The sequence below is a fragment of the Poeciliopsis prolifica genome, unplaced genomic scaffold (genome assembly GCF_027474105.1).
Source record: "Poeciliopsis prolifica strain line A6 unplaced genomic scaffold, Auburn_PproV2 SCAFFOLD004, whole genome shotgun sequence".
Taxonomy (NCBI): domain Eukaryota; kingdom Metazoa; phylum Chordata; class Actinopteri; order Cyprinodontiformes; family Poeciliidae; genus Poeciliopsis; species Poeciliopsis prolifica.
The window spans coordinates 18,623,269-18,646,793 of record NW_026562379.1 but is presented as its reverse complement, the minus strand read 5'-3'; the positions used below and the strand labels follow the sequence as shown (position 1 = coordinate 18,646,793).

The 23,525-nt window shown below is 47.7% G+C and overlaps 5 protein-coding genes and 1 long non-coding RNA gene across 8 annotated transcripts; 3 read left to right on the top strand and 3 right to left on the bottom strand.

The window, feature by feature from the left end:
- Window positions 1–2,215: 2,215 nt before the first annotated feature.
- LOC129358971 (olfactory receptor 11A1-like) lies at window positions 2,216–3,145 on the bottom strand. The gene has a single exon (XM_055028268.1). The coding sequence runs from the start codon at window positions 3,143–3,145 to the stop codon at window positions 2,216–2,218; it is 930 nt and encodes a 309-aa protein (XP_054884243.1).
- Window positions 3,146–4,383: 1,238 nt separating this feature from the next.
- Window positions 4,384–5,671, top strand: LOC129358891 (putative gustatory receptor clone PTE03). The gene has a single exon (XM_055028120.1). It carries the CDS (start codon window positions 4,730–4,732, stop codon window positions 5,669–5,671), a length of 942 nt encoding a protein of 313 aa, XP_054884095.1. The 5' UTR covers window positions 4,384–4,729.
- A 673-nt stretch (window positions 5,672–6,344) lies between these two features.
- Window positions 6,345–15,355, bottom strand: pgm2l1 (phosphoglucomutase 2-like 1). Its single transcript, XM_055028263.1, has 14 exons — window positions 15,056–15,355; window positions 13,477–13,644; window positions 13,202–13,308; window positions 12,979–13,063; window positions 12,179–12,262; window positions 11,797–11,993; window positions 11,497–11,686; window positions 11,327–11,424; window positions 11,052–11,232; window positions 10,880–10,973; window positions 9,709–9,838; window positions 9,023–9,212; window positions 7,473–7,606; window positions 6,345–7,397 (listed from the first exon to the last, which is right to left on the bottom strand). Exons 1-14 carry the CDS (start codon window positions 15,170–15,172, stop codon window positions 7,295–7,297), a joined length of 1,878 nt encoding a protein of 625 aa, XP_054884238.1. The 5' UTR covers window positions 15,173–15,355; the 3' UTR covers window positions 6,345–7,294.
- Window positions 12,695–16,339, top strand: LOC129358976 (uncharacterized). The gene is made up of 4 exons (XR_008605853.1): window positions 12,695–13,293; window positions 14,492–14,593; window positions 15,002–15,124; window positions 16,254–16,339. It is a non-coding gene; the product is annotated as an uncharacterized LOC129358976 (long non-coding RNA).
- Window positions 16,163–18,539, bottom strand: lipt2 (lipoyl(octanoyl) transferase 2). 2 transcript variants are annotated; one of them, XM_055028274.1, is made up of 4 exons: window positions 18,457–18,539; window positions 17,723–18,037; window positions 17,526–17,652; window positions 16,163–16,541 (listed from the first exon to the last, which is right to left on the bottom strand). In XM_055028274.1, the coding sequence occupies exons 2-4, from the start codon at window positions 18,029–18,031 to the stop codon at window positions 16,288–16,290; spliced, it is 690 nt and encodes a 229-aa protein (XP_054884249.1). In that variant the 5' UTR covers window positions 18,032–18,037; window positions 18,457–18,539; the 3' UTR covers window positions 16,163–16,287. The 2 variants fall into 2 exon arrangements, with proteins under 2 accessions (XP_054884249.1, XP_054884247.1); XM_055028272.1 differs by lacking the exon at window positions 18,457–18,539 and adding an exon at window positions 18,306–18,449.
- A 433-nt stretch (window positions 18,540–18,972) lies between these two features.
- Window positions 18,973–23,510, top strand: rnf169 (ring finger protein 169). 2 transcript variants are annotated; one of them, XM_055027717.1, is made up of 6 exons: window positions 18,974–19,309; window positions 20,443–20,510; window positions 20,586–20,678; window positions 20,747–20,847; window positions 20,916–21,009; window positions 22,316–23,510. In XM_055027717.1, the coding sequence occupies exons 1-6, from the start codon at window positions 19,027–19,029 to the stop codon at window positions 23,399–23,401; spliced, it is 1,725 nt and encodes a 574-aa protein (XP_054883692.1). In that variant the 5' UTR covers window positions 18,974–19,026; the 3' UTR covers window positions 23,402–23,510. The 2 variants fall into 2 exon arrangements, with proteins under 2 accessions (XP_054883691.1, XP_054883692.1); XM_055027716.1 differs by having other exon boundaries at window positions 18,973–19,309; window positions 20,443–20,678.
- The last annotated feature ends 15 nt before the right edge of the window (window positions 23,511–23,525 follow it).

The window sequence follows — 23,525 nt, the reverse complement described above, 5'->3', positions numbered from 1 at the left end:
TGGGAGGAAATGTTAGTAACTGGGAACTGGATGAGCTTAACTGAAACTCCAGGTTTAGATGGAGACTTTCTGGTGAAAATGAAATGAATGAAATATTCCTGTAAGACGGTTTCATTTAATTTTCTGATAAATTTATTTTATTTTTAAACAAAAGTGTTTCCTCAGACTGTGCGTCCGATCCGGACCCAGGAGGATAAACTGGTCCAGGATGTCCTGAAGTCGCCCTGCGGGGCCCATTAGGGGGCGACAGAGTGTCCTCTCTTGCTGCTAATTGTCCTGTTGGTGTCCAAAGCGCCACGCGGGCCGCGTCCTCTGGGTCTCTGCTGCCAGCAGCCCTGCTGAGGCTCATTAGAATGAGATGACACGGTAAACATGATGCAATCACACCAGTGACTGCATCAGAGCGGAAAGACCTGATGTTCAATGTTCCAGGAAAGTTACAACTTCAGCAGAAACTCTGTGTCCAAGTGGAAAAAATCAGTTTCTCACAATAAATGAACTTTGGTTTTCAAACAACTTCAATCACTGGGTGATCACAAATCTCAAATTAATCCGAAGATTCATGAAAATATGAAATCATTCGCTGCTTGCTTCTCTGTTTCCACCTGATGGTCCAGTCGACGTGGTTCTGTTGGGACCAGAACATCTGCTCCACCTGCAGCTGCTGTGGCCGGTGGGGGCGCTGCACCAACAACCACTGCAGGAAACGACACTAAAACCTCTGAAGACGCTGAGAGCAGCTTCCTGTTTTACCAGATGAAACAAGATGGAGGCGTCAGAGTTTATGTTGGAGGATTTCTCTTTGGCTGAAGACCAGGAGCCATTTCTGCTGCTAGCACTAGGCGTTGCAGTCCACTTCCTGGTTTTGGAGCTGCCTCTGTTCCGCTTAGCCAGAGGTCAGAGGTCAACTGGCGTCACCAAACAGACTGGACTGGAGTTGGATTACACCAGATTATGAATGATGCATCCTAATTTAGCTACATTAGGCCTTTTTCCCGTTGGGTCGGTGCAGATGGAGCTGAACGATGAACAGTTTTGTTCCGCAAAGAAAGAAAAGGAAACTGTTCTGGGTTCGGTTGGTGAGTCAGTACGTTTTCCCTGTATCTGTAGGCGTTTGACCCAATTTGCTCCCTCACAAACATGAAGATTAGATGAACTGCCTGACACACAGATACCCTGAAGCCAGAAATAATTTTTACATTTTACTCCGCAGTAAACACAAATCTTCCATTTCCTGCAGTTATCTTCACGTCACAATGAAAATGTGTTCTGTCATTAAGCACAACGAAGTTTATTAGCTGCTGTAATATAATATTTAGGATATTTCCCCAGGGTTCAGTGTGTTTGGACAGATTATTTTTGAATATTGATTTAAAGTAAAACTGGAAATGTCAAAATTTCATTTATTTTTCAGAAGATACAAAAATTTGAGCACAATTATGTAAAGATAATACCTAACTGTATTAAAGTGTAAATCAACAGTGAGACTATAAAGTTTTATGTTTGGTCAGGCCTTTCTGACTCGCACAGACCGAAGCCTAAACCAACGTGAGAACATCTGTTTTCACTGCATCACTCGGTCTGATCGGTCCGGTCCGCTAAGTTTGATCGGTTCGATCAGTCCGATCGGTCTGCTCGGTTCGATCGGTCCAGTCTGCTCGGTTTGATCGGTCTGCTCGGTTCGCTCGGTCCGCTCGGTTCGATTGGTTCGATCGGTTCGCTCGGTCTGCTCGGTTCGATCGGTCCGCTTGGTCCGGTCCACTCGGTTCGATCAGTCCGCTCGGTTTGCTCGGTTCGCTCTGTCCGATCGGTCTCATGAAGTCGATCGTTTCGGTTGATGGACAGAACATTCTGCCTCTGTCAGGTCTGCAGGGACTCCTGGTTTTAAAACATCAGAAGAAGAAACCTGCCAACGCGTTCCTTCAGAGGAGATGAAGAAATGTCTGCCATGGATCCAGGTGTGAACATTTTTCTCTCTTTACTCATCAAACTCATGGAAAAATAAATAATCAGTAAAAAATGGATTTTAATCTGCAGTTTTAGTCTCTGTCCAGTATTGTTTGGTTGTATTGGACTCGCATCTAAAGTCCAGTCATTCGTCGTCAGAGAAAGGAATCAGAAACAGTCCCAGTAATAATTAACATTTTATTTCTAAAGGCTAAAAAGGCTGAATATTTACAGGCACTTACATTTATGCAAGTAGTTTATCATCAACTTAACTGTTACATAGCAGCTGTTTACATGCATTTCTGATTTTTGTCAGGTTCATTCCATACATGATGGGATTGAGAAGAGACTGAAGAATCGCAAAGTACAGAGACATGACAATCTGCAGCCCGTTGGGGATGGAGACCAGGTTGAATCTGCTCTGAAGGCTTTCAAACAAACAGCCGAAGGAGAAGTTGAGCAGTGAAGCCAGGTGAGGCATGCAGGTGTTGACGGCTTTCCGCCTGGTCCGTTTGGATCCGGACAGAACGACTCTGAGGATGTTAGTGTAGGAATAAAGGATGGGCAGCAGCGGGACCAGAACTGTGATTGCAGTACCAAACAGTCCGTAAATGTTGTTCACGCTGGTGTCAGAACACGCCAAGTTCACAACCAGGTAGTTACGGCAAAACGTGCTGTTCAACACGTTTCCACACAGAGTCAGACGGATGGTCAGCAACAAAGTGATGAGAAACTTCACAAAGCAGTACAGCCAGGTCAGAATGATCACTACTGCTACTTTCTGAGGCGTCATCACGGCGTAGTACTGGAGAGGACAGCAGATAGCCAGGTATCGGTCATAAGACATGACGGCTAAATTACAAAACTCAACATGTACATAAGAATAAAGACAGAAGATCTGCAGGAAGCAGAGCGGCGCTGAAACGATGTGAACGTCAGAGAGGATCTGGACCAGCAGGAAGGGAAACAAGCCTGAGCTGCCGTACAGTTCATTCACCAGCAGGCTGCAGAGGAACAGGTACATGGGTTCACGCAAGCTCCGGTTCACACAGATCACCGCGATCAGCAGGACGTTGACTCCAACAATGATCAAGTATAACACTGCAGTTATCAGGAAGCACAAGTACCGCCATCTTCCAACGTCCACATACGCTCCGAGAATGAAATAAACCAGAGCTGAAGAAGTGGAGTTCAGCATGGCTCATTCAATGGGAAAGCAATAACAAAGATCAATCATTCATCAACAATCATTTACTTTAATACAGAGCATGTAAGTTCAGACAGCATCCAGGTCTCAGCCTGAGATCAGAGATTGATGCGCTGCAGCTTTTATTCTCTGGATGACATCACGCTGAGTCCCGTCTGGTTGGCTGGAAGATCACCGCTGCCTTCGCTGCATCATCAAATAAAACTGATCAGGTTTTCAACCTGCAGGAAATCTGTTTGTATAGCAAGCAGCAAACTTTACCGAAGAACCAGACATGAAATGAAACCACAGGAAGTCATAATCACAGAGAAACGTCAAAACGACCAAACTGAAGCACACATACACCGGCTACTGGACTCAGATGTTCATCTCTTACAGTCTGACCATCATGGCCTACGACCGCTACCTGGCCATCTGCCAGCCGCTGCGTTACTGGGCTCTGATGACTGGCCAGAAGGTGGCGCTGCTGTTGCTGCTCTGTACTCTCGTTATGGTGGCGGCTCCTTCAGACAGAATAGAGTCGTTCTTTACCTCTTACCCTCAGACCCAGAAAATACAATCGAAAAACGGCATGCGGGCGTTCCGGTGCACGTTAAGGGGTTTTGATCAAATGATTTTTCACTGAAATCTTTTGATCGCTGTTACACAGACCAACAATGAGATGCTCTCCCAGCAAACACTGTGGAAGGACAGAGCCAGCAGAGACTCACTGTTCCCTACAAACTGATGCAAACTTCAAGGTTTCAAATGGAAACGAAGCTGGTGTGGACTCCACTCCCCCGATCCTCCAGCATCGACTAACCGATGCTGTCGGCTGCCTGATGAGACCAGGCTGCCGACGGAGAGCTGGAGATGAGAATTACAGCAGACTGCAATGATTAGTAAAAGGTTTATGAAAGGAACCTCTGTGGTGGCCCACATCATCAGCCAGCATATAGAACCAAGTCGTTCTTAATCTGGCCGCAAACACAGAACGACCTCATCAGGAAGCAGAGCTGACCCTCCTGATTCATCAATGTCAGCAAACTTTTCTGAAACTTTCTCCTGTCCAGAGAAACCATTCCACCTGGATGAGTAAGATTTCTTTCTCTGCCCTTTAAACTCCACTTTTCAGTTTGTTCAGAAAAATGTTGTTTAAACTTTGAAACTGTTGATAGGAGTAAATAGTGATGTCAGTGAAGTGGGAGGGGCTTCAGTCAGTCGTCTACCTGTCCTGTTCAGGTGAATAAAAGCTGAAGCTCTGCTGCAGGATCCGCAGTGCTGCTGTGTTGTTAATCTGCTTCAGTGCATTTAGTTCAGAGAAGTTAATGAGTGATTTAATGTAACTGAGCTGGTTTTCTCTGATATTTGATTCTTACATGTCTGTTGAACTTCACTTGTCATATGAAATGTTTGAAGTTGATCTTAAAGAGGACTTTTAGGAACAGTTTAGAATTTCCTCAGCTTCGGTTTCAGCAGAACGGCGGTGTTTCTCTTCGCAGAGTGACTCTGACTGCAGGTTAGTTCAGACACTGGGACACATGTTGGGTTTGCTTCATCATTCTGTGGCTCTGAAACCATTAGCGTCTCTTGGACATGAATGAGAACGTTCACATTGTGTTTGTCCTCGACGGTCTGAACGACTCGCTGACCACCCGTCAGATCTACTTTGGTCTCACGCTGACGTCGTACCTCTTCACCATCTTTGTGAACCTCATCCTCATCCTCACTGTGTGTCTGTATAAAACGCTCCACCAGCCGATGTACATCTTCATGGGCAACCTGTGCTTCACTGGGATCTGCGGAGCGTCCAGTTTCTACCTGAAGCTGCTCAGCGACTTTCTGGCTGACGCTCATGTCATCACATACACTGGCTGCTTTACTCAGATGTTCGTCTCTTACACTTATATCTTCTGCCAGTTCAGCACTCTGACCATCATGGCCTATGACCGCTACCTGGCCATCTGCCAGCCGCTGCGTTACTGGGCTCTGATGACTGGCCAGAAGGTGGCGCTGCTGTTGCTGCTCACCTGGTGTCTCACATTAGTGGAAACGGCTGTGGGCCTGGGCCTGATATCCAGACTGCCTCTCTGCAGCCGCCACATTCCCAGGATTTTCTGCACCAGCTGGGAGGTGGTGAAGCTGTCCTGCTCTGACACCTCCGCCAACAGTCTGTACGGCATCATGGTAATGGTCCTGCACTCGCTGCAGGTCACAGTGATCCTGGTGTCATATGTCCAACTGGTGCGATCCGCCGCTCGCTCTCAGGAACAGCGGAAAAGGTTTGCTCAGACCTGCCTGCCCCACCTCGTCTCTCTGCTCGTCTTCGCCGCCTCGCTGCTGTTTGATGCTCTGTACTCTCGTTATGGTGGCGGCTCCTTGCCAGCGCTGCAGAACGCACTGGCTGCAGAGTTTCTCGTAGTGCCGCCCATCATCAACCCCATTATCTATGGCATGAACCTGAAGCAGATCAGGACCCGAATCAGCCTCTGGATCAACTTCAGACCACAGAGCCTTCATACAGATTTCTTGAAATAAAATCAAACTCCGCAAAGATGTTCCCATCACGATGCGCTTTGGATGTACGAAGTATTTAATATATTTTCAACAGTTTATTAAAAGTTCATACTTTGACTTAAATCTCCTAAAAATATTTCCAGACAACCATGAGTGTATCTGGAACTATGTAAACTTGTTTCATGTAAAAAAGTGAACTGTAATTTCAGCGCATTGATCCAGATTTTATTTGGAATTCTGTAGAAGGAACTTTGAAATAATAGTAATAAACATGCCTCTCAAATAATGCAAGTTTTCTCTTTTGCTTATGAAATGTTTATGAACACATGTCATGTTTGTGCTGTATTAATATTCACAAACATTCATTAATTTGGACTGATTGTGCCTCACCAACAATGCTCTTTACTACAATTCTTGGTGTTTCGGTGTGGATTTCTGTACTGGATTCCAATATTGCACTGATCATTCTGGGTTATTTTATACCATAATCTTTACATATTTCAGGTGTCTGCATTAGTCAAAAAGTAATTTAGTCCAATTGTCAAACTCCTCTTGAATAAGTCTGGCTTATTTAATATTTACAGTTTATACTGAACTCCAACTTGTTCTGGGTTGATTTGTCTGTTGAACTCATTAATTTTCAGGTAACCATCTTGAAAGAAAGATGGTTACCTAATAAACACAAAGGAACAAACAAGTTTTTTATTTTATTGTAGTTCAGAGGAACACATTCAGCTTCCTGTTGAAATTGCAACAGGAAGCTGAACCTTTACCAAAATAAAAGTCAACAGCATCTCAAAGCAACAGAAATTCAGTCCTCATAAATATATTTGCACCTCTGCCAGTAGAAAAATACACAACCTATCCACATCTAGATAAAGCTTTAGTCACTGATAAAGGAACATTCTGCTGTTTTTACTGGAACTTAAAGTTCAAAAATCAAACTGGTTTCTCACGATTCATGTGGAAAAAATTAAAATATGATCAGGGATGGGGAAAAAAATCTGGTTTTAGTTTTACTATCAGAAAAGAACAAAATTTTATTTCAGCAGCAAAAGACAGGAAATATTTATTCTCGCACTAAAATCCCAGAATGCACCAGAGTAAGTCATCAAATGCAATCAGATCAAGTGGTTCAATTTCTTTGGATTTTTTGTTTTCCTTTTCTCTATTTTAATGTTGATCAACAGTAAATCAAAGCAGGAAAACTTTTCAGCCATTTTCTGAAAACTGAAACGATTTCTGACGAGTCTGCAGAAAGTTTTGAACAGAAATTCAATTCTAGAGCAAAAACTGTTTCAGCTGGTTTGTGTTTTTGGTTTGATATTAACTGCAAAAGAAACTTTCATTTTCCTCTTCACAAAACATCAGAAATCTTAAAGTAACGAACATTTATAGAAAATTTAATTGTTTTATAACCTGGAAAATCTTGGCCTAATAATCTCCAGCTGAATTTTTTTTGTGCTTTTTTTTCAAAAGCTAAAAAAATAAAATAATCTTTTAAATGAAACATTTGAGTTTCTCTTTAAGCATAAATAAACCTCTATAACTTTTTCTGCAGTGACAGCTGATCAGCTGTCGGCCAATCAGAGGACAGGAAGCAGCTGCAAGAAGTGACCTCTCCACAGGAAGTAGGAGGCGGGGCTAGACGGAGCGGCGGACCAGGTGGTTCTTGTCGGGTTCTAGGAACTCGTCCAGTAGAGCGTCCGTCACCTTCCGGAGTTCGTCCTCCAGCTGGGACACGTCGCTGCAGGACGGAGAGACATCAGTGATGTCACAGAGGCCCCGCCCACATCTGTGATGACATAAATCCTCAGCTGACCTTTGTCCCGGTGCAGCGCAGAACTCGGTGTAATACTTGATCTTTGGCTCGGTGCCGCTGGTCCGCAGCGTTGCCACGACGCCGTTCTGCAGCGTGAAGGTGATCATCTGACTGCTCCTGGAAACAGGAAGCACCTGTCGGAGGAATCGAGAGTTACAGGAAACAGCTTCCTGCTTCAGATTCAACTTCCTGGAAGTTTACTCAGAACCACCTCAGATCAGAACTGAAGAATCTGAGACGGAGCTTCACTGAGTCCAGACAAGGCTTTAGGACGTCATACCAAAGAAGAGTCCAACCTCTTTCAGAACCGGGTTCTCAAAGTACTTCAAAAACAACCAACAGATTCTGCCTGGTTGTTGTTTTCTGGTGAAACTGAGTTAAAATCCGAGAACACCCCATGACCCAACAGAACTTCCTTCAGCACCAGAAACTCAGTCAAGTCCAGGAATGTCAAACTCCAGTCCTGGAGGGCCGCTGTCCTGCAGCTTTTCTATGTGCCACAGGTACAAAACACAGGAATGAAATGGCTTAATTACCTCCTCCTGGTACTCCAGAGCCTTAATGACCTAATTATTCTATTCAGCTGCAGCAGAGCCACATCTAAAAGTTGCAGGACAGCGGGCCTCCAGCGGACCTCCAGGGGGGCCTCCAGCGGACCTCCAGGGGGCCTCCAGCGGACCTCCAGGGGGCCTCCAGCGGGCCTCCAGGGGGGCCTCCAGGGGGGCCTCCAGGGGGCCTCCAGGGGGCCTCCAGCGGGCCTCCAGGGGGCCTCCAGGGGGCCTCCAGGGGGCCTCCAGCGGGCCTCCAGCGGGCCTCCAGGGGGCCTCCAGCGGACCTCCAGCGGGCCTCCAGGGGGCCTCCAGGGGGCCTCCAGCGGACCTCCAGGGGGCCTCCAGGGGGCCTCCAGGGGGGCCTCCAGGGGGCCTCCAGGGGGCCTCCAGGGGGGCCTCCAGGGGGCCTCCAGGGGGGCCTCCAGGGGGCCTCCAGGGGGCCTCCAGGGGGCCTCCAGGGGACCTCCAGCAGGCCTCCAGGGGGCCTCCAGCGGGCCTCCAGGGGGCCTCCAGGGGGGCCTCCAGGGGGCCTCCAGGGGGGCCTCCAGGGGGCCTCCAGGGGGGCCTCCAGGGGGCCTCCAGGACTGGATGTTGACACCCCGGCTCTAGTCTAATGTTGCTTCATGGGGGAATTTTTCTGCACACATTTTCAGTCTGAAAGCAGGAAAAACTTATGGCAGAAAACTATTACTTTAGTTTAGGAGTGTCTCACTTCAGACACTTCAGAGCCCGTTGCTGCTCTTTACCATGCACTCCTGCTGATCCATCTTTGGGATTCAGCAGTACTGAAGCAGAGACCTTAGTGACCCGTATTTAATGGTTCTGCAGCAATCTGTGAAGGTCCAACCACAGCATTTTTATCATACTGAGGTTTGAACTGAGCTGATTTTAGGAAAAAATTGACTTGTAAATTGTAAAACTCGCAATGAACACCGACTCCAGGAACCAGGATAATATCAGAACCTCCATCCACAATGGAAGAAGAAGAGCTGCTCTCACTGATCTGAGGTCGGGCCGGCTGCTGTCGTATCCTGTGGTTACGTCCCTGACATGGACAATCTGAATGCCACCGCACGCCTTTGGGTACAAGTCATCTCCGGCAAAGTTCCTGATCCGGCTGAAGATCCTCTGGATGGTGGGGGGATCGTTACAGGTGACATACGAGGTCTTGGACATGTGATAACCGTACCTGTACACAGGAAGTGACAAAAACTACACTGTCAAAATAAAAGAATAAAGCGGACCTCGAACACCAACGTCTCAAACCAGCCATCAAACAGAACAACCAACTTCAGAGTCAAAATAAAGTTACATTTAACAAAGATAAGCACTTTCTTAAACCTTTATACTTGAGTTTCTCAAGTATAAAGGGTTCAGGTTAATGTCAAATATGAATTTCACTCATACTTGCTATTATAATTCTGTTCCTTAAAAAGAAATATTCCATGTGTAATTTAGTAAATTTTTTAAATGTTTGTCAATTTTCAGGTAATTTTCTCACTGCTTTGAAACCCTGTTCATGTTTATGTTGCAGAGGCGGATCTCAGTGCCTGAAGACTGAACTGCGATCAGAGCTGTTGCTCTTTGCCACCATCTGGTGGCGAAACGGCAGTACGTTCTGGTAAACCAAACCTTGTGTTTTTACACCTCAGCCCCCCAACCTGCTGCATCCTACAGTCTCTTACGTCCGGAAGATGTTTTGAAGCTGCTGGTTCAGACTCAGTTTCCTGGTCTGCAGGTATGCCGCCATTTCGGCCACGACGACGGCCGCACTGACGCCATCTTTCTCAGGAACAATGCTGCCACAGAGGAAACCTGCAGACAGCAACTTTGACTGAGTCATTGTTTTACAGTTTGAACACATCTTTTTGTGCACAGAATGAAACATAAAGAGAAGCCAGAAGAGACTTTATGTAGAAGCCTGTTCTGAGTTGTAGTTCTGCTAATCTGCCAGTAGGTGTCACCACTTCAGCTTGTTAGGCTTCTTACTTAATTTTTTTAATTTAATGAAAATCAGAACATGGCTGGTAACATTTAAATAATTAAATTTTGAGTCACAAAAATTTTCTTTGTAAGTGTGGCTTAAAAAAAAGGAAATGTCTTTAAATTAGATCCTAGAAAAGAAGCACAGTGTTTATAGTGCCACTTACAGACGGATTAATGCAACTACAAGTTGAGTCAGTTGGACTCAAAGATGGAACTGAAATGAAATATTGTGTTATCCTGGGTTCAAATGGCAAGAATTAAAATTGTCATGTGATTTTCAAAACCTGAGAGGCCACATGGTGATAAAAGACCATCGCTATAAAAGGTCTGGTTATACAGTGTGTGGTCTTCAGACACACAAACTGATAAACAAACATGGTCGACAAGGAAGAAGCAATGGCGAAAGTTAGTGGACGATATTTAACAGCGACTGTCTTGGATGATCTCCAACTTCCACTGGACTTTCTGTTGCACCATGGAAGCTGATTTGCTTATCGAGCCCAGACAATTCAACATGTTGAATATCCACGCTTTTAGATCGGAGAAGTCCTGATGTCCTTCTGAGCGGACAAGATCCCTCTGAACACATGGCAAGGATGTCTCTTCAGATTGTTGGCAGTGGAAAATCTTGCTATGTGAATCAGGCTTTACATCACAGCTTGGTCGTAATGCATTTAGCAACAGAACGCAATAACAGTCACTCATCAACTAGTGGTAGCAGTGAGCTGCCACTTGCATTTAGTGCAAGTGTATTGATCTGTGGCCACCACTGATTATCAGGGTCTTGGTTCTGATTGGACCAACGACGATTCTGGGAGCCACACAGAGACAGAGAGGCTGAAATGGACAGCAGACCATCAAAGGTCTCACCTATAGACTCTTCGAAGGCAAATATGACTTTGTTTCCGGTTTTGGAGAGTTCATGGATTCTGTTCCCGATCCACTTGAAGCCAGGAAGAGTTTCCTGTTGGAGAACAGATGTCACAAGTTTGTTTCTGCAGAGATCCGTCAGATGAACAAGTCGCCTTCAGCTTTTACTGACCTCAAAGTGGAAGCCCTCGATGCGAGCGAAGGCCTGCAGGATCTTGGACGACACAGTGGTGGCCAACATGTAGACGCTGTTGGTGTCCGCTGGGTCTGGATGGCTCTCCTTCCAGTTGAAGAACATCCACCATCCCAACAGGGCAGCCAACTCGTTTCCTGAGAACACCTTCCATCCACACCTGCAACTCAAAGCAGACCCAAATAACCTGCTGGGTGAATCCAGCTAGACTTCCCCTGCAGGATGGGGGTCTAACTGCAGTGAGCGTCACATACCCATCAGATCGCTCGGCCACGGCCAACCGGTCAGCGTCGGGGTCAGTTGCTAGGACGATCCGAGCGTTTTCCCGCTCAGCCAGGAGGAGTGAGAGTTCCTGGAAAACAGAGGAGGATAATAAACATGGAACAAACCCAAGAAGTTCTGACTCCACAGAGATCCAGATTACCAGGACAGACTCTCCCTCCTCTGGGTTTGGGCAGCGAACAGAGGAGAAGTTTGGGTCGGGGTCTTTCTGCTCAGGGACGGGAACGGGCGAGGCGAAGCCAAACACCTGGAAGGCCTGCTGGACAAAGTCGTGACCGACTCCATGGAAGGACGAGTGGACGAACTTTAACGTGCAGCTTCTGTTCAGATCTCTGGAAAACACAGAACGGCTTCAAGGGTTCTGCTAAGGAAGTTAGCAGAGGAAATAGGGAGAGAACAGGAAGTTATTGGGGAAAAACAGAGGGAGGAAACAGGACGTTACCTGTGGAAGCAGAGGGAAGTTAGATCGTCCATATAGCAGCTATTGATCTGGGTCAGGGGGTCGGTCCTCAGTGAACTGCGGTCCACCAGCTCCTCGTCCCAGCAGGAGGCGCTCCAGGGCTCCAGCTGCTCCTCTATACAGCGCAACACCTCCTTATCATGAGGGGAGGCAATCTGAGCGCCGCTACACCAGTACACCTGCAGGGGGAGACAGAAACACGCTGGAACTCCAGATGGTTCAGATCCACAGAGCATGAGGTTCTGGATCCGGATCAGACGGATTCATTAAGCCACATCTAAAGGTTTCTGTTCAGGACAGACTCTTGGGACCGGATGAGCGCAGCAGGAGGTTGTGTTTGGTTTGAGCGATCCGTCAGTCTGACCTTGTAACCATTGTCCTCTTTGGGATTGTGTGACGCAGTGATCATCACTCCAGATGCGGCTCCCAGTCTCTTCACAGCGTAAGGCTGGGAAACAAAACGTGGAAAGTTTGGTAAAGAGAACGTTCCCACAGCTTACAGAAGACTTCCTGTTTTTGCAGGAGAGAATCTAATTCCTCAGCATCTGATCTGAGATGCTAATTTCACATCAGATGTTTTACACCAGTAGAAGAAACAAAAAAAACTCCAAACAAAGCTAATTTATACCAACCCACACATTTAGTAACAGCAGGAACATTTATTACGGATATTTCAACATAAAGTACCTAAAGATTTATTCACCTTCCTGGACGTTTTACCTTTTTATTGCCTTTATAAATCAGTCAAGATCAACAACATTTTGTTTTTTTCAATAAAAAACAACATTTAATGTCAAAGCAAAATCTGATTTATACAAAATAATGTTAAATAAATAAAAATATGTAACATGAAATAAGTATTTAACTGATTGATCTGATTCAACAGAAGTCCAGACTAAATACTCACTAAAAAGGTCATCATTTATTTTATATTGCACATTTTTAATTCACTTCAAAAAATTATGTTGATTGTGATTGATTTGTAAATGTGTTATAAAGATAAAACCTCTAAGGAGGTGAAAACTTTTTATCAGCACAGTATTAGAGAATGGATCAAACTGAGCGCGCTCAGACTGCTACTGTTTATGCACCATGGACCTGTTTAAACAGCAGAATATTCCTTTAACAGTGACTACAGGAAGTGATGTCATCGCGCTTTCTCACCACATAAGGAGTCGGGACAAACGAGGAGAAGAGATGGACAGGAACGTCTCTGCTGAGCATCACTGCAGCCGTCAGCTTGGCCAGCCTGCGGCGCACAAACAGAGACCTGGCTCAGGAAGCGTCCAGGGGACGGACTTCCTGTCACACTTCCTGTCTGGGTGCCATTCCATCTCTGTATCAAATCCCTGGAAACAAAACCAAGTCGAGAGTTCCTGCTGTTCACCTCTGACTGCTGCAGCCGCTCTCCTCCTGACCTCTGGTGTCGTATCCAACGACGACGCCCCGGCTGCCGAGGTCAGCAAAACACCTGCACAGGTATGCATAAAGGCCCTGAAAGGGGCGAGCAACTGGTCAGATGGACAGGAATGGGAGCAGATATACTGGTCTGCAACCAGTATGACACAGTCCTTAATGGTGTAGTAACTGGTCTGGTCCCTGACTGGGTTGGTTTTACTGGTCTGCAGCCTGACTGGACTGGTGTATGAACTGGTGAGAAACCTGTGAGGACTGGATGACTGTGAGGTCGTTGATCCGGTTGAATCCGGCTCCCATCGGTGCTCTGAGTCCGGCGGTACCGAAGCTCATCCGGCTGCAGAGTCTGGACCGCAGGTCCTCCAGGCGACCCGCCGCCACCAGAGACTCCACCTGAGCCCGAGTCCATTTGTTCTACGGAAAACGAACACAAACTGCTGATTCCAACAGACCGATGACGCCGAGTTCAGAATAATGTTCTGACCAGTTTAGTTTAAGTGGCCTGAGCTGGATCCAAACCAGTAGTGATCTGGTTCTGGTTTCAGACCGCTTCCTTTCTGATTGGCTTTTATTGGCGTGTTTCAGCTCCGAGGATAAAGATAGAAATCTGAACATGAGGGAAGCTTTTCCCAGCTGCTGACATTTACAGAGCAGGTCATGGTGACCTTTAACCCACAGAGCTCTGACTGGCCGGCTGGACATCAGGGAATAAATCAGCAGTTTAATTTGGTCTCATTTCATAATCTGGATTAAAGTATGTCAATTTTAAAAAAAAACATATTTTGTTAGATATTTGTTGAAACAGTCACTATGTGGTGACTGTAAAGTATGAAACATAATTTGTGGAAAAAATAAATAAATTGTTCTGCTCTGCCTTTACCTAGCGCTAACTGCAAACAGCCAATCAGAGCCTGGAGGAGCTCTGATTGTCAATCATCCTTGTGTTGTTAGCTTGGCCACTGGTTACGTAGACAAATGATTTTTTGTACCATTAACTCATTGAGCAGCGAGTTTGACTTACAGCGCTAAGCCCCTCCTCCGCCCTGTCGGTGGATGTTATCACAGATTATCTGTCTCATATTACACCGTCAGGACATGATGAGAGTCTAATATGTAAATGTTTTTGTTTTGTAAATTACATTCTGCAGCTTTAATAGCAACAACTGCTTTTATTTCATTTAAACGATTTAGGCCTGCTGTAATGTTTGAGATTAAAGAACATGAAAGTGATGCTGATTTATTTTGACTGGACCCTCTGCAGACCTGACGTCCTCCGACAGACAGACAACCTGGACATGCAGCAGGAAGTCATCACAATAACCCAGCTCTCAGTCTGATGGTTCCAGGCTTTTCCTGCAGGATGGTAATAATCCAAACTCTGGGCCGTAGTCATGCTGCTACCTGATAATCCACACAATGTTTAGTCTGCTGCTCCCACTGACCCTGATGAGGTTTAGCTTTATTCCCCCACAGACTGAAACAAGCAGAACCAGCAGTTCTGTCTGAACCTGATCCGAGGAGAAATTCGGGATACATTGTTTCAGATCAGGAATGGCCGTTCAACAGTGATCTCATCTTTCTTAACATCTTATCAAAACGCACTAAACAAACACCAAATGGAGTTTTTACTCACAGTGTTTCTATTTTAGAAAATAAACGCGCCGATGTTTGCAGGAGGCATCAGATGTTGCTGCTCCAGTCCCTTTTAATCCTCTTTGTGTTTTCAGCTCGTTTATGTGAGAAAAACCGGTAAATGTGTGTGTGTGTCCAGGGAAACTCCCGGTAACGGTCACCGCTGCCAGGCTAACCCAAGCCAACCACTCACCCGGTCCCAGTCCAGCCACTGCTGCACCGCCTCGTCCAGCTGCGGCTCCCCGGTTCTCCGCTGCCCCAGGTTCGCGTTCTGGTTCCCGTTCCCTCCGGTTCCCGCGGTGTCCTCCATGCTGACGGACCGGGCGGGCTGATTACTGCTCGGCCATCTGGAGGCAACAGCCGCAGTGTTTGCCGGGTGTCTGGTCTCTGCTGCCTTTTCCCCTGCAGCTCGCTGTCTCTGCTGCTGCTGCACTGAGTCCCACCTAACGAGCCCTTAGCCGCAGCTAGCCGCTGTTAGCACCTCGGATGAAGTTGGCTTCCGGTTTGTAGTAAAATTAAAGGACCGTTCTAATGTTTTAAAATAATCTGGATTATAATGCAAAATAATCAGAACTACCTGGATTATTCATATTTTATAATCATTTGGTGAAAATACTAAAAACATTTCATGAGTAGAATAAAGGTCTCACTGATCTGAAACTATTCAATTATATGCAATATTTGTAGAAATAAGTATAATAACCAATATTATTGGATTCTGATCTAGAACTGGCCAAAGGTTTGTTATGTTCTTTGAATCAGATACCATAAGCCCAACTCCCGCCAGACAAACGGTCAGACAAAACTGAAACTGAACTGGATCCTTTCACAATAAAATAGAATCATTATTATTCACAAACTTTGTACAGACAGGCAAGGAATTAGACTCTCATCTTGTCTTTGAATACATTTAAAATGTATAAAAAGGATAAAATATTTAAAAAAAATTTTTTTTGTATATTTTCCAGTATTTTTCCTCGGTTTAATTAGAGGAAATATTCCCTTTATCAGTCTGTTAAGTGTCCATCAGAGACATTCTGGAGGGAGAAACCGCGTCTGTAGCACAGAGCTGAATGTGAAAGTCTAATCAGTTTGTGTCCAGGATGTGTGGGGTCTGCAGAAATATTAGCTGCCCTTTTCCTGATCCCAGTGAAACTCTGATGGCTCCTTTCAACACAAAACACTCAGATATAAACTCTGAAGACTGAATCAAAAGATATTATGTTTCCACATACTAAATTATTTATTTGGAGAAAACAAGCAGGTTTTGTCTCTGGTTCTGAATCAAACAGGCTCAACATCTGATCACTTTGATCTTTATTTTATATTTACAAAAGAGAAATTATTCACAGCTTTAGTGTTCCTGATTCTTAAAAATGTTTTCTTGTCAGTGGAGAAAAAAAGGCATCATGAGTGAAACAGTTTCTACGCAGACGACGCGCCGCCGTTCCGGTCGGGTTCTGGCGTTTCCGTCAGCCGGCAGCTGAACTGCTCCCTGAAGGCGTCCAGCAGGTGAGGCACGGCTTCCTCCACGCTGACCTCTCTCTGCAGCTCTCTGCTCAGAGACGTCACGCCTTTGCCTTCGATCCCACACGGCACAATGTGGTGGAACCACGACAGGTCCGTGTTGCAGTTCAGAGCCAAGCCGTGAGACGTGACGTAGCGGCCGCAGTGGATTCCTGGGGACACAAACACCCGTCAGACTGAGGCGCTTCCATCGGCTCTGCAAGGACCGAGGACAGGAGAACCAAGATGGAGAATAAACCACGAACCAGCTGGTTACGGGGCAAATGGACCATCAGATCAGGCAGCGGGGCAACAGAATCTGAGTGAAGTTGCCTCCCCACCCCCTTCTTTAATTAAAACCAAGTTGGTGTCAAGTGTTTGTGCCGCTATCATTTCACTTTCACAAAGTCAGATTACGTTGGTGTTCAAATGTTTGTGTAGCCAAAATGTTCATATCCTGCTATCATTCAACCAGTCCCTCCCACATTTACGAAATCATATAAAATGACTTCCAAACAAAAGCAGCACAAACCATTTCTTGCAGCACCAACCAGCACAAATGTAGCAGAATTGATTTGACTTGAAGGTCAGATGACGTTACTAAATGTCACTGAGGTAACAGCTCAACCCTGCAGCTCACAGCATTCATCACGGCCTTCAGTTCTCTGAACTCAGTTCTGTTCCGATCTGACAAACTCTGGAGGCTGACAGCATGTTATCGTGTCTCCAATGGCTAAATTCTCTATAACACCCAACAACAGAAAAATGTAAAAGAAAAAAAAATGCAACTGCAGAAACAGCAGCACATATAAAATCCTGCAAGCGGGATCCCTAAAACAGAAGTCCTCCAGACCACTAGGGGAGCCGACCACCAACTACACAGAACCAGAGACTCAGACAGAAAAAAGAGAAAAGTTGCCTTTTATGTCATGTTTATTTCAAACATGCAGTCAATGTAATGCGATGGACTCCAGACTCCCCCTAGTGGCCTGGAGGATTTCCGGGAATTCAACGGTATTGTTTTAACACTTAATCATCATGCAGACAGTGGCAACCCCACCAGGAGGACCTGGGGGGCCCAGGCCCCTTCTGGAAAATGCTAGCAACCCCTAATAAAATAACATTTACAGAAATAATTATATATGGTTGCATCGCACCGATGGCGCAGATCTTGTTGTCTCCAACCCAGACTCCAGTGTGAGGAGACGTCGCTGCTTCCACACCGAACCTGCCGCAGAGCGCGATGACCGTCTTCTCCAGCTGGCCCACGTACCAACGGACACTCTGAAGAAACAGAACCCGCTTTACACCCAGAACCACAGAGCCATCGGATCTCAGGCCGCTCAGGTCCGACCTTCTTGAAGCTCCCCAGGTTCAGCACCGGGTAGCAGACCAGCTGGCCCGGTCCATGGAAGGTGATGAGTCCGCCTCTGTTGGCGTGGTGGACGTCGGCCCCAAGCAGCCGGAGCCGGTCCAGTACTGGACCCGGATACGGTTTGTGCCGGATCCCAGTGGTGTAGACAGGTGAGTGCTGGCAGAGCAGCAGCGTATGGGCCGGACCGGACCGGTGCCGGTCAATGTAGACCTGCTGCAGCCTCAGACCCTCCTGATAGGACACCAGGCCCAGACGGACCACCTCCACCAGGGGCCTGGCGGTCTGCATCCAGAACTGCAACGGGATCAAATCAGGCAGAACCATCAAGTTCAGAGGTTTGACTCATGTGAACAGAAACGGGTCATCTCAGCATTCTTCTAAATATTCTGACATGTTTTATCAGGAAGAGCAGGGAACATTTCCGGGTCAAGTTCCTGCAGCTTTAATTCATTCAGCGTGAAGGGCGCATACAGAATCCTCCTGAGATTCTACTCTTTTTCAGACTTTCTCGGTACCGTACCGGTCCAGAACCTGCAGTGAGAACAAAAAGGTCCAATCTAACCTGCAGAACCTCACACTGAGTTCGGCTGGTTGGTTTCACCGGCTGCAGTCAGGAAAGAGCTGCTTCCGGAGGAAACTCTGATTCTCCGAGCTGCAGAACTAGAAGCTCGGTTCTGGTCCGGTCAAAGCAGCAGGTGAACCTCAAACCTCACCTGTCAACGTCACCGAGGGCTCACCCAAATCCTCTATCTGTCGGCTGTGGAATCCGCGTGGGTTTCCGCTTTAGAGCCGCACTTTCAACCGGAAACACACATAGGCCTTCACAATAAAGCTGTTCAATTGTGAATTATAGATGGAGCTCCGTCACGTTTACATGGCTTTAAATGAATCAAAAACATAAAAGAGCAATTCAAAGATATATCCTCCAGCACTCTGGTTTCATTCAGGAACGCACCGATATCACAAACCAATAATCAATATTTACTGATTTTAGAGACATTTACGCCGCTTGGAAAAATGACTACACCATATTGTTTCTCTGCTTCAGAGAAACACCTGATATCTGATTGAATTAGTAATTGATTATTGTGACTATTCAAATAAAATGAATATTATGTTGTGAATTTGTGCTTTTATTTTGAAAATTCTGACTCCCGCCACAGTGGTCTCGCGCCGCTGTGTCGCGGCTCCTCGGTTGGCGGGCTGCGCGCGCGTCCAGTGCACGCTCGCGCTGTTTTCGGCAGGGGGCGGGGTTTGTTTTCGGAGCGGACCTGAGAGACAAGATGGCGACCGCAGGGTTCGCCGAACAGCGATCCAGTCAGGCCGGTACCGCCGCAGACTCCTCCCGGTCACGGCCCGGCCCGCCAGCAGCCGCCCGGTGCCGCTCCGGGTCCGGCCTGCCGGAGAAGTGCTCGGCTTGCTCAGAGAGCCGGTCCGGGTCCGGGACGGCCTGTTCCCGGTGCCATGCCCGGAGAGTCCCGAGCAGAGAGGAGCGAATCCGGAGAAGAAGTGACCCCGAGAGAGGCGGCAGCAGAGCGGGAAAGAGGGACGGCGAGAGCCGCAGAGGTGAGGCTGTTAAGGGGGAGAGAGCAGCGCACAGGGCGCGGAACCCGGTCCGGCTCCGGGGTTCGGTTCTCTGAAGAGCTGCTGGAAAAGAACTGGGAATGAACCCATTTATTCGGAACTTTAATGGAGTTGGTTTAATAAACGGCAGGAATTTACAGTGAAAAGAGCAGCAGTGGACCGGGTTCTGACCGGTTCTGGCCCGGTCCGTTTAGTCTGCATCATAGGAGAACTTGTCCAGACATGTAGCCACAGGAGGAGCTCAGTTACTGTACTACTGCACTCTGTACTCCAGTCATTTTGAATTGCTCTGCTGGGACTTTGTGGTGGGAGTTCTAGTCCCAGTTACTGGAGGAGGTAAGACCTGGAAACAGGAGCTGAATCTTTAAATGTCTCAGAATAAGGAAAATGTTTCCTAATTTAAATAAATAATAATTAGCCTTTAGTTTAACAGCTGCGATGACAAGATTTGGTTTTTCTTGTGCTGTATTTTAGTTATGCTTCACGGACGATACATTAATAATATATTATTCATACATTATAAAGTCATTATGTCTGATAAAACATTTAATTTAAGGTAAAAACTCAGTTTTCTGCCCGATTGTGGCTTTTAAAGGGGCAAAACTTTTTGGGCGTTACATTGTGTTAGGATGTTATTCCCACATCATGAACAAAGCTGGAGTTTTGCTGAGATGCTTTCATGCATGTAATCCTTTCATCTCGATGGCAACCATTCTGCTGGGTGGACTTAGCCCCGCCTTCGAGGCGCAGCTCCTCCTCAGAGCTGCAGTTTCCAAACCTCCTCATGTTATCTTCAATGGCAACATTGTTACAATCAAATATGACATAAGAGAACTTTAACTTTGCAAAGTAATGCCTTGAAACTGGGCCCTGTCACTTTAAGAAGCTCCTGCTCTTTCTGAAGCTCCGCCTTCAGAACGTTATCACAACATGGCTCGTCTTTTAACCCTTTAACAATGTTTTATACAGGAAGGAATCAAGGCAACAGTCATGTTTATGATGAGGGAATAAATTTAGCTCAAGGAGGTGATTTTCCATGTCACCGCCCCTTTAAATGTCGTGATCCTGTTGGATCTCTGGTTCTGACAGCGTCTCTGTTTCTATTTTTCTCGCAGGCGTCTTCGTCTGTCCGACCCTGACGAAGTCTGCAGACGCTCCTGCGGCTCCGGCTGCGAAGCTCAAGGTGAGTCTGGGAGCCTTCAGGAAGTCTCTGCATCCCGAATATGGTCAGGAATCTGTCCCGCCTCTTCCTGTCCAGCTGCTGGCGTCCGACGACCGGGAGGAGATCCGGAGGTGGACCTGCCTGATGGGGAAGGATGAATTCGGGTCGGCGAGACGCGCCGTGGAGCCGGTGAGTCCAACGGATCCAGAACCCGCCCATCCTTCCTGTTCTGTTGCTCAACCCGCCGCTCTTCCCAGGGGGTTCTGTCCGACTCTGAGAACGAGGAGCCCATCAGCAGGAGGATCCGGAACATCTCCGCCTTCATCAGGAAAACCAAGAACTCCTCAGCCGTCAGCAGGTGAGCGGAGCGGCCTGACACGGCGGCGTGCCTGGAGTCCGACCTTTGACCTTCTGTTTGCTCCTCAGCGGTTCCCGGAGGAGTCGGAGCTGCACCGACCCCATGGAGGACCGGGGAGGGAAGATGAAGGCGATCGTCCCGCCAGCGGCCGTCATGGAGCAGGTGGGTCGGATCAGAACCGCCGGACAGTAAATCGGTCCATGTTTGTATTCAGGACGGGTTCTGACCCGTCTGTCAGCAAATCCTTAAAGTCTCATAAAAAAATCTTAAATTCATTAACAAAATGTAATTTGGCTCTAAATACGACAGTTTTGTTCCATTTCTCTTATGAATCTTTATCGAGATAAAGGTCTTAAATTTTACTCATAATTGTTTTAAAATCATCATAAAATTCAACTTGGCCCTAAATAAGCCGTGTTGTGGTGGGATTATTATTTAATCTCTTGTTTTCTATACGAGTTTCTTTTCACAGAACTTTCTATAAGTCAAAACTTTGAGTCTCACAAACGTCTTCACTGTCTGAGCTCCGACTCAGAGCTAATGCTACCAAGCTGCTAATGCTACCAAGCTGCTAATGCTACCAAGCTGCTGATGCTACCAAGCTGCTAATGCTACCAAGCTGCTAATGCTACCAAACTGCTAATGCTACCAAGCTGCTAATGCTACCAAGCTGCTGATGCTACCAAACTGTTAATGCTACCAAACTGCTAATGCTACCAAGCTGCTAATGCTACCAAACTGCTAATGCTACCAAGCTGCTAATGCTACCAAGCTGCTGATGCTACCAAGCTGCTGATGCTACCAAACTGCTAATGCTACCAAGCTGCTGATGCTACCAAGCTGCTGATGCTACCAAACTGCTAATGCTACCAAGCTGCTAATGCTACCAAGCTGCTGATGCTACCAAGCTGCTAATGCTACCAAGCTGCTAATGCTACCAAACTGCTAATGCTACCAAGCTGCTAATGCTACCAAGCTGCTAATGCTACCAAGCTGCTAATGCTACCAAGCTGCTAATGCTACCAAGCTGCTAATGCTACCAAGCTGCTAATGCTACCAAGCTGCTAATGCTACCAAGCTGCTAATGCTACCAAGCTGCTGATGCTACCAAACTGCTAATGCTACCAAGCTGCTGATGCTACCAAGCTGCTAATGCTACCAAGCTGCTAATGCTACCAAGCTGCTAATGCTACCAAGCTGCTAATGCTACCAAGCTGCTAATGCTAACTTCTTGATAGCCAGCAAGCAACACAAGCAAGCCATTAGCAGGAAGCATACAGCTCTTTAGCTAGCTAGCTAGGTACTAGGTAGCTGGAGAGCCATGTCCCATTTTCATTAAGTGAGCAGCACAAAGTTGCTGCCAAGAGCAACAAAAAGTTTCCTTCATGTCTTTTTCCCGTCATGATGTCAGATTAATTTAAAAACTTTGCGTTGAAGCCGCAGTAACGTTGTCCGTCACGTCCTGCAGGTGGGCATCAGCCACAGCTCGGCGGCCGGCATCCTGCTGTCGTCAGAGAACAGCCGCTCCATCTCGGCGCCCATCACGGCGCCGGATCGCCGGCTCACCTGGAGGGCGGTGCTGACGTCATCGGCCCCTCTGGGCCTGCCGCCGCCGCCGGCCCGCGCCGAGCGCTCCATCAGCCCCGAGAGCAACGACAGCATCTCAGAGGAGCTCAACCACTTCAAGCCCATCGTCTGCTCGCCGTGCACGCCGCCCAAGCGGCTGCCCGACGGCCGCCTGCTGGAGCCGACGGTCATCAAGGCGACGCCGCGCAACCTGAGCCGCAGCCTGCAGAAGGCCACCAGCTACGAGGCGAGCCCGGCCGTCCTGCAGAAGTGGCGGCAGATCGAGCTGGACCGGCAGGGGCTGAAGGTCAGCTCCAGGGCCACGCTCACAAGCCCGGCCCCCGAGGCCGAAGGGGGCGGAGCCTCCAAGGCGCCGCAGCACCGCGGCGCCTTGGCGCTGGCCAACAGGAGGCGGCTGCTGTTCGAGCCGCCGGACCTGGACGGCTTCCAGAAACAGTCGGTGAAGATCCGCGTCCCGGCCCTCCGCTACGGCGCCGCCCTCAGAGGCTGTCCGGACTTGGAGTCAGCCGGCGCCGCACCGGAACACGGCGGCGGCCCGGCGCCGTTCGGACGGAAACACTCGTTCTCTCCATGCAACAACTCCGGGTTCCGACCCGGAAAACTTGTGCCAAAGGACTCATTGAGTCCCAGGAAGGAGTGGGAGACCCTCTGCAACCAGTCTACCTCAAGGAGGGGCAAGAAGAGGAACCAGAAGACCAAACACCTGGACCCGGCTCTGGACCCGGTTCTGGACCCGGCTCTGGACCCGGCGCCAAAGAGGAGCCGGGCCGGCGGCCAGCAGGAGGCGCCGTGTCCCGTCCAGCAGGAGCGGCAGGACCGAGCGCTCGCCCTCAGACTGCAGAGACAGTTCGACCTGGAGGTCCACAGGACCAGCCCCGACCGCTACTTCCTGCGCTCCTGGAGGTCCACCCAGTACCGCCGGAGGCGGGGCTTGAGGACGGCCCGGCCAATCAGCAAGAAGCTGTGATGAGTCGGGCTCCGGCCGCTCACATATGCAAAGAGACCAAAGGAAAGTTTTTCCAGGCGGAACGTTTCTTCCAAACACCAGCAGAGAACCAAAACCTGGACAGAACCACAGCAGGTTCTGGTTC

Coding starts and splice junctions, on each gene's coding strand:
- LOC129358971 (XM_055028268.1), bottom strand. CDS start 3,145: ATGCTGAACTCCACTTCTTCAGCTCTGGTTTATTTCATTCTCGGAGCG.
- lipt2 (XM_055028274.1), bottom strand. CDS start 18,031: ATGCAGACCGCCAGGCCCCTGGTGGAGGTGGTCCGTCTGGGCCTGGTG. Junction 17,653..17,722: donor ACCTGGGGAGCTTCAAGAAG/GTCGGACCTGAG, acceptor CTGTTTCTTCAG/AGTGTCCGTTGGTACGTGGG. Junction 16,542..17,525: donor CAACAAGATCTGCGCCATCG/GTGCGATGCAAC, acceptor TTGTGTCCCCAG/GAATCCACTGCGGCCGCTAC.
- pgm2l1 (XM_055028263.1), bottom strand. CDS start 15,172: ATGGAGGACACCGCGGGAACCGGAGGGAACGGGAACCAGAACGCGAAC. Junction 11,425..11,496: donor AGGAGGGAGAGTCTGTCCTG/GTAATCTGGATC, acceptor TCTGTTTTCCAG/GAACTCTCACTCCTCCTGGC. Junction 7,398..7,472: donor TGCGCTGCACCGGGACAAAG/GTCAGCTGAGGA, acceptor TCCGTCCTGCAG/CGACGTGTCCCAGCTGGAGG.
- LOC129358891 (XM_055028120.1), top strand. CDS start 4,730: ATGAATGAGAACGTTCACATTGTGTTTGTCCTCGACGGTCTGAACGAC.
- rnf169 (XM_055027716.1), top strand. CDS start 19,027: ATGGCGACCGCAGGGTTCGCCGAACAGCGATCCAGTCAGGCCGGTACC. Junction 19,310..20,442: donor GGACGGCGAGAGCCGCAGAG/GTGAGGCTGTTA, acceptor TTTTTCTCGCAG/GCGTCTTCGTCTGTCCGACC. Junction 20,848..20,915: donor AACTCCTCAGCCGTCAGCAG/GTGAGCGGAGCG, acceptor TTTGCTCCTCAG/CGGTTCCCGGAGGAGTCGGA.